The 16,249-nt window shown below is 35.6% G+C and overlaps 1 protein-coding gene and 1 pseudogene across 1 annotated transcript in view; one reads left to right on the top strand and one right to left on the bottom strand.

Annotated features, from left to right (window-relative positions):
- DCBLD2 (discoidin, CUB and LCCL domain containing 2) overlaps positions 1-16,249 on the top strand; it is a 101,590-nt gene that overhangs the window by 38,153 nt on the left and 47,188 nt on the right. Inside the window, exons 3-6 of the mRNA XM_074300992.1 lie at positions 3,898-4,035; positions 11,678-11,729; positions 13,739-13,811; positions 14,850-14,983. Of these exons, the coding sequence (XP_074157093.1) occupies positions 3,898-4,035; positions 11,678-11,729; positions 13,739-13,811; positions 14,850-14,983 (397 nt within the window). The remainder of the gene's footprint in view (positions 1-3,897; positions 4,036-11,677; positions 11,730-13,738; positions 13,812-14,849; positions 14,984-16,249) is intronic.
- Positions 4,835-5,142, bottom strand: LOC141565302 (18S ribosomal RNA; annotated as a pseudogene).

Raw genomic sequence — 16,249 nt, 5'->3', positions numbered from 1 at the left:
AAATTCCTCTGGTGTTTGAAACCCTGTTACAATCTGGTTCCATATATTTTTCCTGACTTGTTTCACATTATCATTATTATTACTAATAGTTATATTTATCATTATTTCCATACCATGTTACTTCCTGTTCCCTGTTCTACTTTAGTCCCTTTGTTCAAGCTGTCCTTATCTTCTTCTCATTCCTGCCCTACCCATCTTTCACTCTTGCTGGACTCCTGGGATATTCCCGTGGTGTCTCTCTGTTTCAAAATTTTTGGTTTTGTTCTAGACTCAACTCAAATGCCATCTTCTGTGGGAATCCTTTCTCAGTTGTTAGTGTTTGTTCTCCCTCTCTGTGGCCACCCTTCAGTTTAGACCTGGACAGGACTTTAGAGCTCAGTCTTCTTTTTTGCAAACTTAAGGAAACTAAGACTGAGGAGGTGAGGTAACTTGCAGAGTGTCAATCAGTCAGCAATTCTTTAAGCACCTGCTTTGTGACTGTCTGGCGATGCAAGTAACAAATGAGGTAATCCCTATTCTCTCCTTGGAACTTGGCATTCTAATGAGAGAAATAGCAAAAATATAGAAAAATATATGCTGCTGCATGAGTATAAAGTTAATAAGTACATATACATTCAAAATAGTTAAGTTTAAGATCATTTGGGAGGAAGGACATGAGCAGATAGGGGGAAACAAAAATTTTATGCAGAGGATGGATCTTCAGTTTCATTGTAAAAGAAAAAAGACATTCTTTGAGGTGGAGGTTAGGAAGCACAGAGATGAGATCAAGTTTTGTGTATGAGAGAGACTCATGGGGTGTAAGGAGGGTGTTAAACATTTAATTACTCTCTGCCATGAACCAGATTGTGCTAATTGCATTACAAGCGTTATCTCCTATCTAAACAGAATGTCAGTTTGGCAAATCAGTTTGGAAAGGGATATGAAATCCATTTGTTAAAAGCTGGTAAAAGGTTGGGTCCAGATCATGGAGAAATTTAAAAGCAGAGTGAAAGAGAAAGCTAATGGGGTGGACTCAGTAGAGAAGATACTATGCCTTGAAGGGAAATCCCCTATGGGGATCCCATATGGATTGCAATAGAGAAGATGAGGCAGAAAGTCCAATTGCAGGGAACACAGGTAGGAGGTAAGAGCTTGAGCTAAAGAGGTATTATGGACAAAGATTCTTACAAGATAATAACTCAGTGGAATTGGTGACAATGGCTATCTAGTTTAGCATGGTGTGTAATAGTTCTCTAGTTCAATATGTGTAATTAGTACTTAATATAGTTACACAAGATCGACACCTATTCTACAAGATTCACACCTACGATGAACTAGCGTATATAACAGCCAAGGTGGACTGAGAGACAAATTCACTTCATTTCCCATCTTTGTGGTGGCTGGAGGCTGGAGCACAAGCCCTCGGACTCAGAGATTCATTTCCATCTTCATCAGCCTCTTGATGGCTGGCCTGTCCTGTCCCACTGGGACCAAGGCCTATCTGAAGGGCCAAGAAAGCGAGCCAGACCCCAGACAAGGAGGCAATAAAGAATTTGGACTTTAACACCTGGCTATTCTTGTGGTGATTACTTGACTGAAATGAAGGCTGCTCCAAGATAACAAGAAAACCAACCAGAACATTACAAAGGGGGAAAGATAAGGAGTTTGTTTTGACACCCTGAGTTTAAAGTAGCTCCAGGACTTCTAACTTAAATTATCAATTTGGCAATTGGTGATACAGAAGTGAAATTCTGGAGAAAGTCTGGGACTGGATAGATAATCCTAGAAATGATCTACATAGAGATGAAAGTTAAAACCTATAAGTGCAGATAAAAGTAACTAGAGTAATAAGCGAGAAGAGAAGAAAGTCCATGACAGGTAGGAGGCATGAATGACATGGATGATAAAGGAGACTGATTGAGAAGGAGCTAGCAGAAAGATAGGAGGAAAGGCAGGTAGTAGCAGGGTCTGGGAGAGGGTGGTTAATAGTGTCAAAATCAGCATTTATTAAACACTACTGTTTTTAAGCCATTGTGCTTAGTAATGTCAAATACAGCAAATACGTGGAGAATCATTAAAACTGAGAAAATACCATCAGATTTAGTGATTAAAAGATCATTAGTATCTTTGGAGAAGATAGTTTCAATTGAATAAAGTTTGAAGCCAGTTTGCAAAGTTTGAGGGAAAAGGAAGAGAAGGTATTGATTTTGGGAGAAGGGGAAGAACAATGAAGAAACTGGTTGATAAGAAGTGATTGAAAAATTTTACATAATTTGGGGGTGGGGTTGATGATTGACTATGGAATCTGTTGGAGAATTGGGATCAGATATACACAGGAGAGGGGCTATGCCTTTTATGATAGACTGGGGGAAAGTGGGTAATAATGGGAGATGATACCAAGCATTTGGCAAATGAGTTAAGAAGGAGCTCTCATAAAATGACCTCAGTTATTCTCAGCAAGTTCCTCAGCTGTGGGGGAAGAAATGGGACTTGAGTAGGAAAAGTTAAGTTTTATGATAGTATTTTAGGGAGGGGAAATAGAATATTAATTAGAGAATAAATAAAAGGAATTCTTTGCTATGATAATTGCCCAGTTGAAGTCAGATGACACAAATTTGTAATGTGCCCAAGAGCTTTCCTCTAACTTCTCAGCAGCTAATGAGTAGTAATAGAAGAGGCAAATGATGACAATCCAAGACAGATTTGACATGAAAAGAACAATGCTGGGATAAGGGAGCAAGGATCTTGAGGAGAGAATTATAGAGTTTAAATGACTAATTATTGAGTTGAAACTGGAGGAAAATAAAATCAGAGCCAAGGGTAATGAACTCAGAAAGTATTGAGAGGTAAAAGAATTGGAGGAGACAATCATTTGGAACAGATTTAGGTGGGAGTGAAGTAGTAAGAGATCAGTGAGTAGATATGGTCAAGTGGAGAATGGGAAAGTTAAAATGAACTAGTTAGAGCCTTGGTCAACTTTTATAATTGGGTGATTGTTATTGGAGGCAAGTGGCACTGAGGAGTCTGGGATATAAGGCACAGGACTTGGATTCAGATGTTTCTGACTTCAAACCCATTACTTTGCTTATATTTGCTTTTGTATATCTGTGTTTGCTGGTTTTTGAACATTTTTCCATTTTTATCTTTATTGCTGATGCTGGGATAAGGGAGTGGTAGTACCTAGCATATTAGGCATTTAATGAGTTGAATTATTGAACTTTTTAAAAGACGTGCCAGAAGTATGCCTGTTAAAATGATTTCCTTAGTAATCCTTGCACTTAATTTAGATAATACTTATGTTGTTTTAAATATTTGGGAACTCTTTTCTTGGAATCACCTGTGGAACCAGCTTATGTGTCACATAGTCGACCACAAACATCTATTTAGCATTTGCTAAGTGGCAGACATCATGCATCTGACACTATTTGACACCCTGACCTTTGTCTTTTCTCATTCTTTCTGCTTTACTGTTTAGTTCTCACTCAAAACACATACACATCCTCCTTTGATCCTGCAGTCCAAGGACCCCCATTGAGAAATCTTCTTCGGGAACTGAAACACTCTGAAGGGAAGGGTTCTGGGATTGACTAAAGAAAAGCCTGGAAGAAAGGCACTGAGCATATCAAAAAGCAAACTAAAAGTTCATCTGTGTGATATCTGTTACAGATTAATAAAATGGAACACTAAGTAGAGAATTTGAAATTTATTGCCTTCACTTTATCTTCTTTGAATGAGTTACTTTTTAACTTTTCTTCAATAAAGGGATAATTTAATTATCATATCAAAACTTTCAATACTATCAATTATTTTAATTGAATGGCTGTTGAATATTAATTATAAATACATTGCTGATATCTACATTTTCTTGTGTTATACATGATGGATATATAAAGCTATATTCTTTTTTAAATTCCTTAGGCAAATACTGTGGTCTGGGATTGCAACTGAACCATTCGATTGAATCAAAAAGCAATGAAATGACAGTGCTATTCATGAGTGGAACCCATATTTCTGGGCGTGGATTTTTGGCTTCCTATTCAATTATAGATAAACCAGGTAATTTTTACTTTTCATTGTTTCCTGTATAGTGCTAATTAAAATATTATCTAAATAGTTCATAAGTTCAAGTTGGAAGGAAAATAGACTCTACCAAAACTTTATTCTTTGTTTTTTTTGAAAACAGTTAACTGTCCATCCAGAATTGATGAAAATGATTTAAAATGTTGCATGCTACCCCAAAATCCTTTCCTCAGCAGAGGAATACTAGGCTTTTCACTTCAATTTCATGAAAAATAAAAAAATTTATAAGGGAATTTTAATATAATATTAATGTAAAACTTTATCATTCATATGTTGTTAGGATTACTAAGTGAGAACTCGGGTTGTCTGGATAGTGACAAGGTGAGAATTCAGGTTGGACAATTACAAGGTGAGAACTCAGGTTGACTTGATGGAAGGAGCAGGCTCATTGGCTGAGGTGGTTCTTCCCAGAAGCCCTTGCATTATCCCACGCCCATTCTCTGGGAGAATAAAAGAGAGAACAGTGGGCCTGGAAAGTGAGTCTGCCTGGAGAAGGATAAGAGCTGGAGGAGATTCAGAGCCAGGATTCAAGGAGAAGACTCTGCATTGCATCAGGCTTGACGGGGCTCCCTGCAGGAAGGGAAGTCACTTCTCTGGACAAGAGTTAACAGCAACTGCCTGGAGACAACGGTTCGTTACAGGAAGAAGAATCTGTCGGAGAGATTTGAGTAGAAGACACAGCAGATCTCTTCCCAGAGAGTGATCCGGCAGCTTCTAGAGACGACAGCACGTTACAATTGGTGCCCAACGTGGGGCACCTGGTGCTAAATCATTCGTCACTACCTCCCCGGGTCGGGAGTGGGTAATTTGCGCGCCTGCTGCCTTCCTTGGATGTGGTAGCCATTTCTCAGGCTCCCTCTCCGGAATTGAACCCTGATCATTGTAACGTGCTGTCGTCTCTAGAAGCTGCCGGATCACTCTCTGGGAAGAGATCTGCTGTGTCTTCTACTCAAATCTCTCCGACAGATTCTTCTTCCTGTAACGAACCGTTGTCTCCAGGCAGTTGCTGTTAACTCTTGTCCAGAGAAGTGACTTCCCTTCCTGCAGGGAGCCCTGTCAAGCCTGATGCAATGCAGAGTCTTCTCCTTGAATCTCCTCCAGCTCTTATCCTTCTCCAGGCAGACTCACTTTCCAGGCCCACTGTTCTCTCTTTTATTCTCCCAGAGAATGGGCGTGGGATAATGCAAGGGCTTCTGGGAAGAACCACCTCAGCCAATGAGCCTGCTCCTTCCATCAAGTCAACCTGAGTTCTCACCTTGTAATTGTCCAACCTGAATTCTCACCTTGTCACTATCCAGACAACCCGAGTTCTCACTTAGTAATCCTAACAATATGTAAACATACCACTTCATATCTATGTTTGACAGTGATAAGATAGAATGAAAATTTTTTTTATTATGGAATGTGTAATTGTACTTTAATAAAAATAAAACTACATTTATATTTATTTTGAAATAGCTTTTAGTTTATTTTGAACAACCAATATATATCATGTTTATTAATCTTATAGTTAGTTGAACATACTGGAATACTGGGGACAGCTAACCATCTTCATGGATCAGCACATAGGAATATCAAGTGAAGGAAATAAAGATACAGTGGAACCAAGAAATGTATCTTGAAAGCCATAGGAAGAGGATAAAAATAGCAAGCGCACAGAGGGTGTCAAAACTGTCACTTGCTAAAGAGAAATTAAGGATACTGAGAAAAGGCTATTGATTTTAATTAGTAGAATGTGGCCTTTTATGAACAGAAGACAATTTGTGAGGGTTTAGGGGAACGGTTTAGATGTACTTATTAGAAAGATCATCATGATTATTGAGGTCAGAGATGATAATGGCAGATTCTGGGTTGGAGGAAGGAAGATAAATGGGAGGAGTACAAACAGCAAAGAGACAGAGCACCTTGAAATTGGTATATTGTAACCCCAAGATGGGGAGACAGGGACGTTTTTAGATTATATGAACATTGAAGGAAGAAAGTTTATTGAGCAATAGTGCAAAGTAATTATCTAGAAGTGCTAATAGGACATAAGGAATGTATCCTTCCCTCCCCAGATCCTCTCCAAGGGAGTCAAGAACAATTTTCCTTTAGAGGAAGATAAAATGGATCTATTGTCTCAGGATTCTGTTGTGCAAAAAGTCTGCTTGACAAAAGTTTTAAGATGAAGAATAGTTTGCTTATAATAAAGCAAAAGCATTCCAAGGACTTAAGAAGCCTTTGAGAATGAGGGAGATTTGTTTAGAATATAGCTAGAGCTTCTAGGGGTACAGAGCAAGGGGATAGGAATGTGGTGGGCAGGACTGGAGTGGAATGTGAGAAGGGAAGAATAGGAGCCATAGGTGCTAGCTGAGGATGTATTTGAACATTTGCCAAGTCTTTAACATTTTTTTCAGTGTAGAATATCTTTTATTTGTGCCCTTTTAGTTCGGGCTCTTAATACTTCTCAGAAGAATCATTACCTTTTGCTAACTTTCTAACCTTCAATCTGTCTATCACACAGTTGCTAAATCGCTATTCCCAAAGCACAGGCCTTGATTACACCCCTTCATCAAGAAGTTCCCATTGCTCCTTGATTGCTTCTTTGAGACAAAGTTTTCAGATTTATACCTGTTCCATAAAGCCTTCCCTAATTCTCCCCGCACCTTTCCTGTACCCACTAGATTAAATTCAAGTTTTTTAAAATTATCTTTTTTAATATCACATATTGGAGTTTTTTTTCCTTCTCTCCCTTCCCATCAGAAATCTATCCCTTTAACAAAAAACAAAATAGGAAAAATGTTTCATAAAACAAAATAGCACATCAGCTTAGTACTACATTATATGCAGTATTCCATACACATAGGGCCTAATTTTTGCTATTATCTCTTCTGTGGGGCACACCCTTGGTCATTATAATTTTGTGGCATTCAGTTTGAATTTCTCTGTTGCTGGTTTTTCCTTTTACATTGTTGTAGTCGTGTCTTGTTTTCCTGGCTCTACTTTTTTTTTATTTATATAAATCTTCCTCTTTGTACTCTTCATATTTGTTTCTCACAGTGTACTACTATTCCATTGCATTTATGTACTCCAGCTTTTTTTTTTTTTTTTTTAGCTATTCTCTCCTGTGTGGACATTTATTTTGTTTTTAATTCTTTCATACTAGTAAGGGAAGAAAAAGAAATTAGCATTTAAGTGCCTAACATTATGCTAAATTCTTTATAAATCTGATCTCATTTGATCCTCAAAACAATCATGGGAGGTAAATTGAGGAAACTCGGGCATAAATAGGTTAATGACTTGCCTAGGGATATATAGCTAGTATGAGTCTCAGGCTGGATTTGAACTCTAATACCAAAGCCAGTGTTCTTTCTACTGTACTACTTAATTAGTACTCAGCAACTTGGAAGCAGTAGTATAGGGCATTGAAAGATAAAATTCTATTCCTTGTTATCACGCCATTAATTACCAACCTCACTTAACATGGGACTGAAGCATTCCCAGAGTCCCAGAAACTCAGAGTTGACAGAAATGTCTAGTCTGACACATACTTTTTCCACAAATGATCATCAGACCTTTACTTCAAGATCTCCTGATAGATTTCATTCTATGTTTGATCAACTTTAATTGTTAAGAAATTTTTCTTTACAACTTACTCACTGCTCCTGGCTCTGTCCTCTGGGCCAAGAACAAAATTCTTCAGACTTCCATGGGACAGCTCTTTCAGGCTGGAAGACCGTTATCATGATCCTTACCCCAGCCTCCACCACATCTTCTCTCCAGGTTAAATATTGTCATTTCTTTCAATCAGTTCACATGTGGTATAAATTTGAAGTTCTTCCCCATCTAGATTGCTTTCTCTGAATACTCTTAAGATTATCCTTTCTTAAATGTGGTTCCTAGACCTCAAAACGATAGTCTGGTGTGTGATGAAAGCAGAATACATGTTTTTAATATTGTAACAGAAGGAATATAAAACAAGAGTGTTTAATGAACCAGGAGAAAAGAGAGGGATTGAAGAATCAAGTAAAATGAGAATAAAGACAAATATAAAAGGAGGAAAGACTTGTGGTGTTTATGGGAGGAGAGGAGATGGTGGTGAGAGAGTGAAATTTTGGAGGAAAGGATCAAAGCTGGAGGAGTTCAAGTAATAATGAAGTCTATGGTACTGCAGTTCCACTCCAGCCATTGGTATAGTTTAAGTATTCTGTAGATAGAAGTCATGAGAACTGAGAAGGTTAAGAACTAGGGAAACAACTTCTAAAAGACTCTGGAAATTGCTGTACTGAATAAAGGAGTAAATTATATAAAATAAGTAAAAATAAAAAATTAATAGAATTCATTGTGAAAAATCAAAATTTCAGTATCATGTTTATATATCAACATGAATATTTGTACTCAAACTTATTTTAGCCTTTGCTTTAAATTTAAATTGTAGTTATTAAGTAGTGTTGATTTATCATCTCAATCAATCAGTAAACAAACAAAAAAAGCACAAACTATGTGCCAGGTCCTTTACTAATCAATCATTAGGGATACAAAAAGAGGCAAAAAAAAAAAAAATAGCCCCTGCCTTCAAGAATTACAAAATAATGGTGGAGACAACCCTTAACACATATATACAAACAAGCCATATGCAAGTTAAATAGAAAATAATTAACAGGGAAGATCTAGAATTAAGAGGAGTTGGGAGAGGCTTACTATAGAAGGATGGGATTTTAGCTGGCTTGCAGGAAGCCAGGAAAGTCAGTAGGCAGAGAGAAGGCTCATTGTTCCAGGCATGTGGAAAGCAGCCAGAGAAAATGCCCAGAGTCAAAAGATGGAGTATTTTCAGCTAGAAGGCCATATAAATATAAGAGTAGGTATAAAGAAAACTATAAAGGTAGGACAGGACTAGATTACAAAAGACTTTTAATGCAATTGGAAGATTTTGTATTTAATTTTGGAGATTGGGGAGCTGTAGGATTTTATTGAATAGGGGAGTGACCTGGCCAGACTTGCAAATCACTTTAGTGGTAAAACTGGGGATGGATTGTAGTAGGGAGAGTCTTGGAGCAGGTTGGCCCACTAACTGGCAGTTTCAGTAATCCAGACTTGAGGTGATGAAGACCTATCCTAGAGTGGTAGAAGTGTTGGAGGGGTAAAGAAGATATGTTCAAGAGATGTGATAAAGGTGAAATTCATAGTTTTTGGCAACAGCTTGGATCTGGAGAGTGAGAAATAGTGAAGAATACAGCATGACTCCTAGATTGGAAGCCTGAGGGGCTGGGGGATGGTGTTGCTCTGTAGTAGTAGGGCAGGAAGGCAGTAGGGAAGGTTTAGGGAGAAATTCTCCCTGATATGTTGTTATGTCTGTTGGATCTTCAATTTGAGATGCATGAAAGCATCTCAAGAGATGTGAGCTTGGAGATTGGGGCAGGATCGTCAGCATGGGAACAGGCGCCATCACTAAGGGGAGAAATAGAGAGGGAAAAGAGAAAAGGGCCAGTGAGGGGTCCCATTCCAGGAAGATGATATGGAAAATGTGGTCAAAGGATCAGGAGGAGAACCAAGAAAGAGGCATACAGGAACTATTGATGAGAGAGTGATGTTGGTGTCAGGAGCTATAAAGAGGTCAAAGGAAAGAGGATTGGGAAAAGGGCGTGAGATTAGGCAAATAAGAGTAACTTTGGAGATAGAATTTTTGGTGCAATGATAAAATCGTAAGGAGTGAAGAGAAAATGGAAGTACTTGTTATAGATGGCCTTTTGAGGAGTTTAACTACCAAGGGGAGCAGGACAGAGGATGCAGATGGGGATAAAGAGTCAAATGAATATGTACATGGGAGCCAGAGGTATATCTGTGGGCAATAGGGAATGACCAGTAGATAAGGACAGATTAAAAATGAGTAATGGAAGGGGAGTGTTGGGAAGCAGTCTCTTGGAAGAGACAGTGTGGAATGAGACAATTTTAGCAGGTACAGGGTTAGTTAAAGAGGGAGGTCTCTTCATCCTGTGAGACTGAGATGAAGGAGGAGAGAGGCAGAGAGAGCTGAGTGAGAGGAGATGAGGAAGAGGGAGCTGATGTCCAGTAACTTCAAATGTTCCTGCCAGTATGAGACAGAGCTCTCAGCTAAAAGAACTGGGGCATTGGGGACTGTGGGAGGTTTGAAGAGAGTGAAGAGGCCCTGTGGAGAGTAGCTGAGAAGGCAGCTAGAGAAAGATTGCCTTGCAGCGATTGAGGTTGTGCAACATGAATTTGAGAGGGCTTACTCAAAATGATTTTCCCCCACTTTCTTTTAGCAGGATATGTTTAGAATTTAGCAAAGATGGGAGTCAAAACTGAAACTAGGCAGAGCATTATAGGCATAAATAAATAAAGGGGGGCTGGGAATTCAAGAGAGGAAAATGGCAGAGAGGTGAATTGGTGACATTGTGCTTAGTCTTTTCTTAAATCAAGAATAGCTTCCTATCTCAGGCTATGTACAATCTTGTCTTTAAAATTCAGCAAAATGCTGGGTACTCCTAAAAATTCTCTTCTGATAGAAATGGGTAGTACAGATCACATTTGGAGCTTTTGTAATAAGGTACGTATTAGATACTTTGGGTATCATATGGAAAACATTGCTTATGCCTAACCAGAATTAGATTCGAATGTCAGTCTACTTTGGGATATCTTTTGGATACATTTCAATGTAATGTTTGCTGGGACCCTATTTGGACATCTAGATTTACCAATCTCATTTAGTTAAGCATTTCTATTTATACTTGTTTTTCTTTTTTCATAATTGTAAACTTTCTGCTTAAGCATTAAAACTTTGATAGACTCAAGACTGTCTCACACATTTAAAAACTAAATGGCTGTTTCTCTTTTTACTTGGCCAATTCTCACCGCTAGGTGTCTAGAATTGCATCCATAACACTATAGAGTTAAAAGCAAATGGCTTAAAGGATCATAGAACTTAAAAATTGGAAGGAATCTTAGCCATTTACTAGTCCAACCTCATCTTGAAAATGATGCCCAAAGTCATTGGACATTCTTAGTCATATAGCTTTCTGTATTATAAAGGCCTTTCTTGGTTTTTGTTCTGGTTTGTGACTCTTTGGATATCCATTATTATATCAACAAAGAGTTTAGATATGGGAAGTTCATCTTACTTTTTAAACTCTTTGTTGATATAGTAATGGATATCCAAAGAGTCACAAACCAGAACAAAAACCAAGAAAGGCCTTTATGGGAAGTTCATATTAATTTTTAAAAATGACTATTTCACAGTGTATAAAGACAATTACCATTATCCTTTTTGTATCCTTTTGCTCTTTTGTTTATAACCAAGTAGCTAAGGATATTTTTGTTATATATAGCAAGATATTACTAACTAAGAAATTTGAAATTTTTATAGAAATTATATCTTCAGCTTTTACTGAATACTCATCTATATCAATAAATAATGTATATATTATGGTACATGGTGATCATCAGATAAAAATATATAGGGCACATGAGGGAAAATATTTTCTCCAGTATTAAGAAACTTAAAATATAAATGCTGTTTACATAATTTTGAGTCTTAGTATTTTAGGATTCCTGAGAGTTATAAGTTCTCTGTGGTACTGCTCTCTATTTTATTAATATAATATTTTCTCCTTCTTTTTCCTAGATCTAATTACTTGTTTAGATACTGCAGCTAATTTTTTGGAGCCTGAGTTCAGGTATGACTGAATTTCATACTTTCCTTTATTTTTTTTAATTCATATATTATTAAATTGGAGACAGTACATGATATTATTATTCTTCCAAGACTCTTATATACTTAATGTGAAAATCAGTGTTCTTGCCATATTTCAAAAATATAGGTTCCAGAATTAACCTTAATTTTTACATTTTAAATTAAAAAAATTTTTTTCCATTTGAAACTGACACCTTGATCTCAACTTAATCTCATTCTTTCATAATAATCATCTGAAGTAGCCAGTGCAGGTTTTTTATTATCCTCATTTTATAAGTGAAGAAATTGAGAAAAAGAATAGTGACTTGAATTTAAAACAAGGAGAATTATTGCTAAAGAGCTTTAAAAAAAAAAGAGCACTTATTATGTAAGATAAAGGGCAGATAGAGAATGGGCAAAGTACATTTACATATGTTTTATAAAAATGGTATTTTGAACTTTTATTCAAACTCCTTGTTTTTCAATGCACTTTAGCTTTCTTTTTCTGTCTTTATAAAAATATATTATTCCCATATATGTATGTTATATTTAATTAGGAAGTATGTCTATCCACAAAAGGTTTACCTATCTACACCCAAATCAGAAATAACATGTAGGTTATTATGAATTATTATTCTTATTTAATTGTATTTCAATTAGTGGTATTTTAAAATTTTGCTTAATTGCGAATTGGTTCTACTGCTTTTTTTATTTTTTAACTTTGGAAGTTCATAAAATAAAGCATCTTTTAAATAGATTAGATTTTTTTTTTTTTTTAAGGAGACTATCTTATATTCCTGATTGCTCTCTTTCAAAGTTTGTTGACACTTCAGTTAGTTTTAAATACTTACAGGCTTTGGAGGTTAATGATGTAGAACATGACATTTAAATGCAAACATCAGGACATGATTTTGAAAGTATAATAATTGCAGTCAGATTTTTAAGTGGGTGAATGCTAAGTCTACTTTTACAGTAAGTCATGTCATTTTAAGGTTTGAAAGGACTTTTAAGGTATAGTTCATACCCTTTGCTTTACAAATTGAGCAAGTTTTTTTTCTGAAGTTCTTCAGTGATAGTAGAGACAGCATATAGTGTAGTCTCAAGATATTTACAAGCTGTATAACTAGACAAATTACTTAATCCCTGTTTACTTCTGTTTTCTCATTTGTAAAATGGGGATATTAATAGCAGCTCTCAGAGATGTTATGATCATCATATGAGATAATTGTATAATATTTAACAGTACCTGATACATACATAGTAAGTGCTATATAAATGTAAACTATTATTAAACTAGTGAATGAGTAAGAACCAATGAATAAGAATCCATAGTCTTTATTTATTTTTTTTTTTGGTAGATCATTCTGATTATTCTGCTTTTTAAGTCAGATGAAATCTCTCCCCTTCTTTATCAACAATACTCTCTTTTTTAAAAATAGTTTCTTTTTTTTCTTTTGAATTTAACCAGCATCAACAAGCATAATAATTTCTTATAAAAAAGAATTTTCAGAAAAGGTTATCATAAATGAAATTATATATCTCTTATATGGTTTTCCGTAAGTTTGTTAAATTTCACATTACAGCATCAGCCCTTTATTGCTTAGTCTCCTTTTTTCTTCCATTTTTAAAAAACGTTTCATTGATGTTCTCTTTCATCCTTTACTACTCACTCACTCACTTTCACAACTCCTCCTTCCCCCAATATAATAAAAGCTGCTCCTTATAACAAATATAGTCAATCAAAAACAAATTAATCTTTAGGCATTTCTGGAAGTGTGTATTTCATGCTACACCTCGAATCATTGATTTTTTTTTCACATTCTCTTAAGAAACATGAATCTCATGACATGAACTTCACAGATGACCAGTAGCTATGAAAAAAACAGAACCACTAAGTCATGAATGGTGTTTATAATTTAGATGTAGAAGCTGAATTCTTAATTGATTTAAAGTAATGTTATTGATTAAAGCCATAACAGTGTATATACTCTTGAAATTGTTTTCATGTTGCAGTAAATACTGTCCAGCAGGCTGCCTCATTCCCTTTGCTGAGATTTCTGGAACTATTCCTCATGGATATAGAGATGTAAGTTGGATGTAGATTTTATTTAAAAGTTATATTTTGTAATGCATACTTACATATATACTTATTTATTTTTTAGAGTTAAAACAGATAGTTATACTATTTTTAGCCTTTTTATGAATCCTTTTTTTAAGGAATTGGTTGGTTAGTGTTTTTAATTTCCTTACTTCTGCTAATGTCATCATTCTTCTAGTCACCAAAGTTTTGATTTTTCACTTACCTTTGCTAATCAGTTGCCACAGTTTCTCATTTCTACTTGTTGAACATTCCTTGAATTTGTCCCCTTCTGTTCATCACCACCCTTTGTCTAGACGTTTTCTGTAGCCTCTTAGAGGTTCTCTCTTCTCTCTACCACCATTTTTTCTTTTTTCTCCATTCCATCTTCCCCATGCTGCCAGATTGATATTCCTAAAGGGAATGTCTGCCCGTCACTTCTCTTCTTAAGAGGTTGTTGCCTTTAGGTCAAAGTAGAAATCTTGGCACTTAAAGTCTTTTGGAATCTATTTCTATTCTGTATTTTGAAGCTGATTAAATATTATTTTTACTATTCCCTGTATAAGATTTTTTTCTGTAAATAATATATTTGTGCAGGCTGTCCTGTATGCTTGGAATGCTCCTATTACTCACTAACTATTGGAGTTTTTAGTGCCTTTAAAGTTTCATCTTTGGTGCCAACTCAATTGCTCTAGCTGTTTAGTGCTCTTCATGAATGTAAGTCACTGGGTATTTACCATATTTGTTCATTTATAAACACATTGTTTCTTTCCAGTAAGATATAAACCCAGGAAATGTCTCCCTTTTTTGTTTGTTCCCACCCCATTTCACTCTACGCCTAGGACAATACCTGCATATGGCAAGCATTTAATAAATTTTTATTTGATTTCAACTGGCATATAGCTATATATTATTCACAGTATTGAGAAAATTTGCCAAATTTATAAACTATAGGCCAAATGATTAAAATAAACTAACTAAATTGTTTGTAACAGAAACAATCAAAAGAAAACTAATTTTGAGTATTTTCCTTTTCTTTTCCTTAAGTCATCCTCACTTTGTATGGCTGGTATACATGCAGGAGTTGTTTCAAATAATTTGGGTGGCCAGATCAGTGTTGTAATCAGCAAAGGTATACCGTACTACGAAAGTTCTTTGGCTAATAACGTCACATCGGTAGTGTAAGTATTCTTACTATGTTATGGATTTTATTGGGAGTAGTGGGAGAAGTTTTATTTTTTAGTAGTAACAAAGTTATACATACCAAATGCTCATAAAATGAACATTTGACACACTTTGAGGGTAAGATACTTTTTTCATCTTATCATCTTTAAAAAAATAAATCTTTTGTACTTTTTGTGTCATGGATTTTGGCAGTCTGAATAACCAATAGATCCATTCTTAGAAAATTCAGAATTGCAGGAAATACTAAATTTCAATTAGATTAATGAAAAATAAAGATGTAATTTTTTTTCTTATCTAAGCTCACAATCCCTCTGATAGTTATCTATGGAATCCTTTGGGAATCTATGGGGAGCCCAAGTTAAGAACCCCTGATATAAATAGAGATGACAGATTGGACATTTGCCAGTGTTCTTTTGACCCGATTTTTTTTTTTTGACCAATCTATTTTGTACTAAACCATGTTGCTCTTTTTTGAGCATTTATATGATATCTACAGTTTCTTGGCTCTTTTTCAAATACAGGAATAGCCATCCTTGAAATATTACAAACCAGAAGAATTTGAGCTAGGCAGTAGTAGTGCAAAAAAATTTCCTCATACAAATTATGTCTTCCCTATGTACTGTCATATAAAGAATTACTTCGCTAAAATATATATTATTAAAGACTTATTAAAACAAATCTGGCTGAATCCCTTGTAAGTGCTAAACTATTGTACGGATTTAGCTTGCCAGTCAATGGTGTACTCTTACCTCATGGTGTATTCCTTCCCTCCTGGTTAATTATGTGTTCTACTGGGCAACTTGTCTTTTCCATTGTTAATTGTTAAAGCTGCTTTCCTTACTAACTAAATGCTCTCCTAAATCTATTTCATATTTACCATTCCTGGTGTCTATTATACCTCTCATCTTGTCTGTAACCTCTTAAATGAATGAATGAATAGATCTGCCTTTTGACAAGAAGAAAAAAAAAAAAAGAAATTCTTTATCAAACTTACCAAAACAACTTTTTTATTTGGAATGAGAACATTATGTTTAACCCAGTTGCATTCAGTCTTCTTTCCCTTTTGTGTTTCCTCTAGGTCTATAATACAGATTTACTTAGTCCTTTTTTTTCTGTTCTGAAAACATTTTTCTATTGTCCTTAGGAAGGTTATAGAAAGTATGCTGGGAAATTATCTGTCTTTAGAAAGCCTGGTTTATCTTGGAGGTAAATATGGAGAAGTGTATTATGTGACTCTGTGAAATTCTGTCTTTTGTTTTCTG

This window comes from Sminthopsis crassicaudata, chromosome 3, assembly GCF_048593235.1.
Source record: "Sminthopsis crassicaudata isolate SCR6 chromosome 3, ASM4859323v1, whole genome shotgun sequence".
Classification (NCBI taxonomy): Eukaryota; Metazoa; Chordata; class Mammalia; order Dasyuromorphia; family Dasyuridae; genus Sminthopsis; species Sminthopsis crassicaudata.
This window is presented reverse-complemented; position numbering and strand designations above follow the sequence as displayed.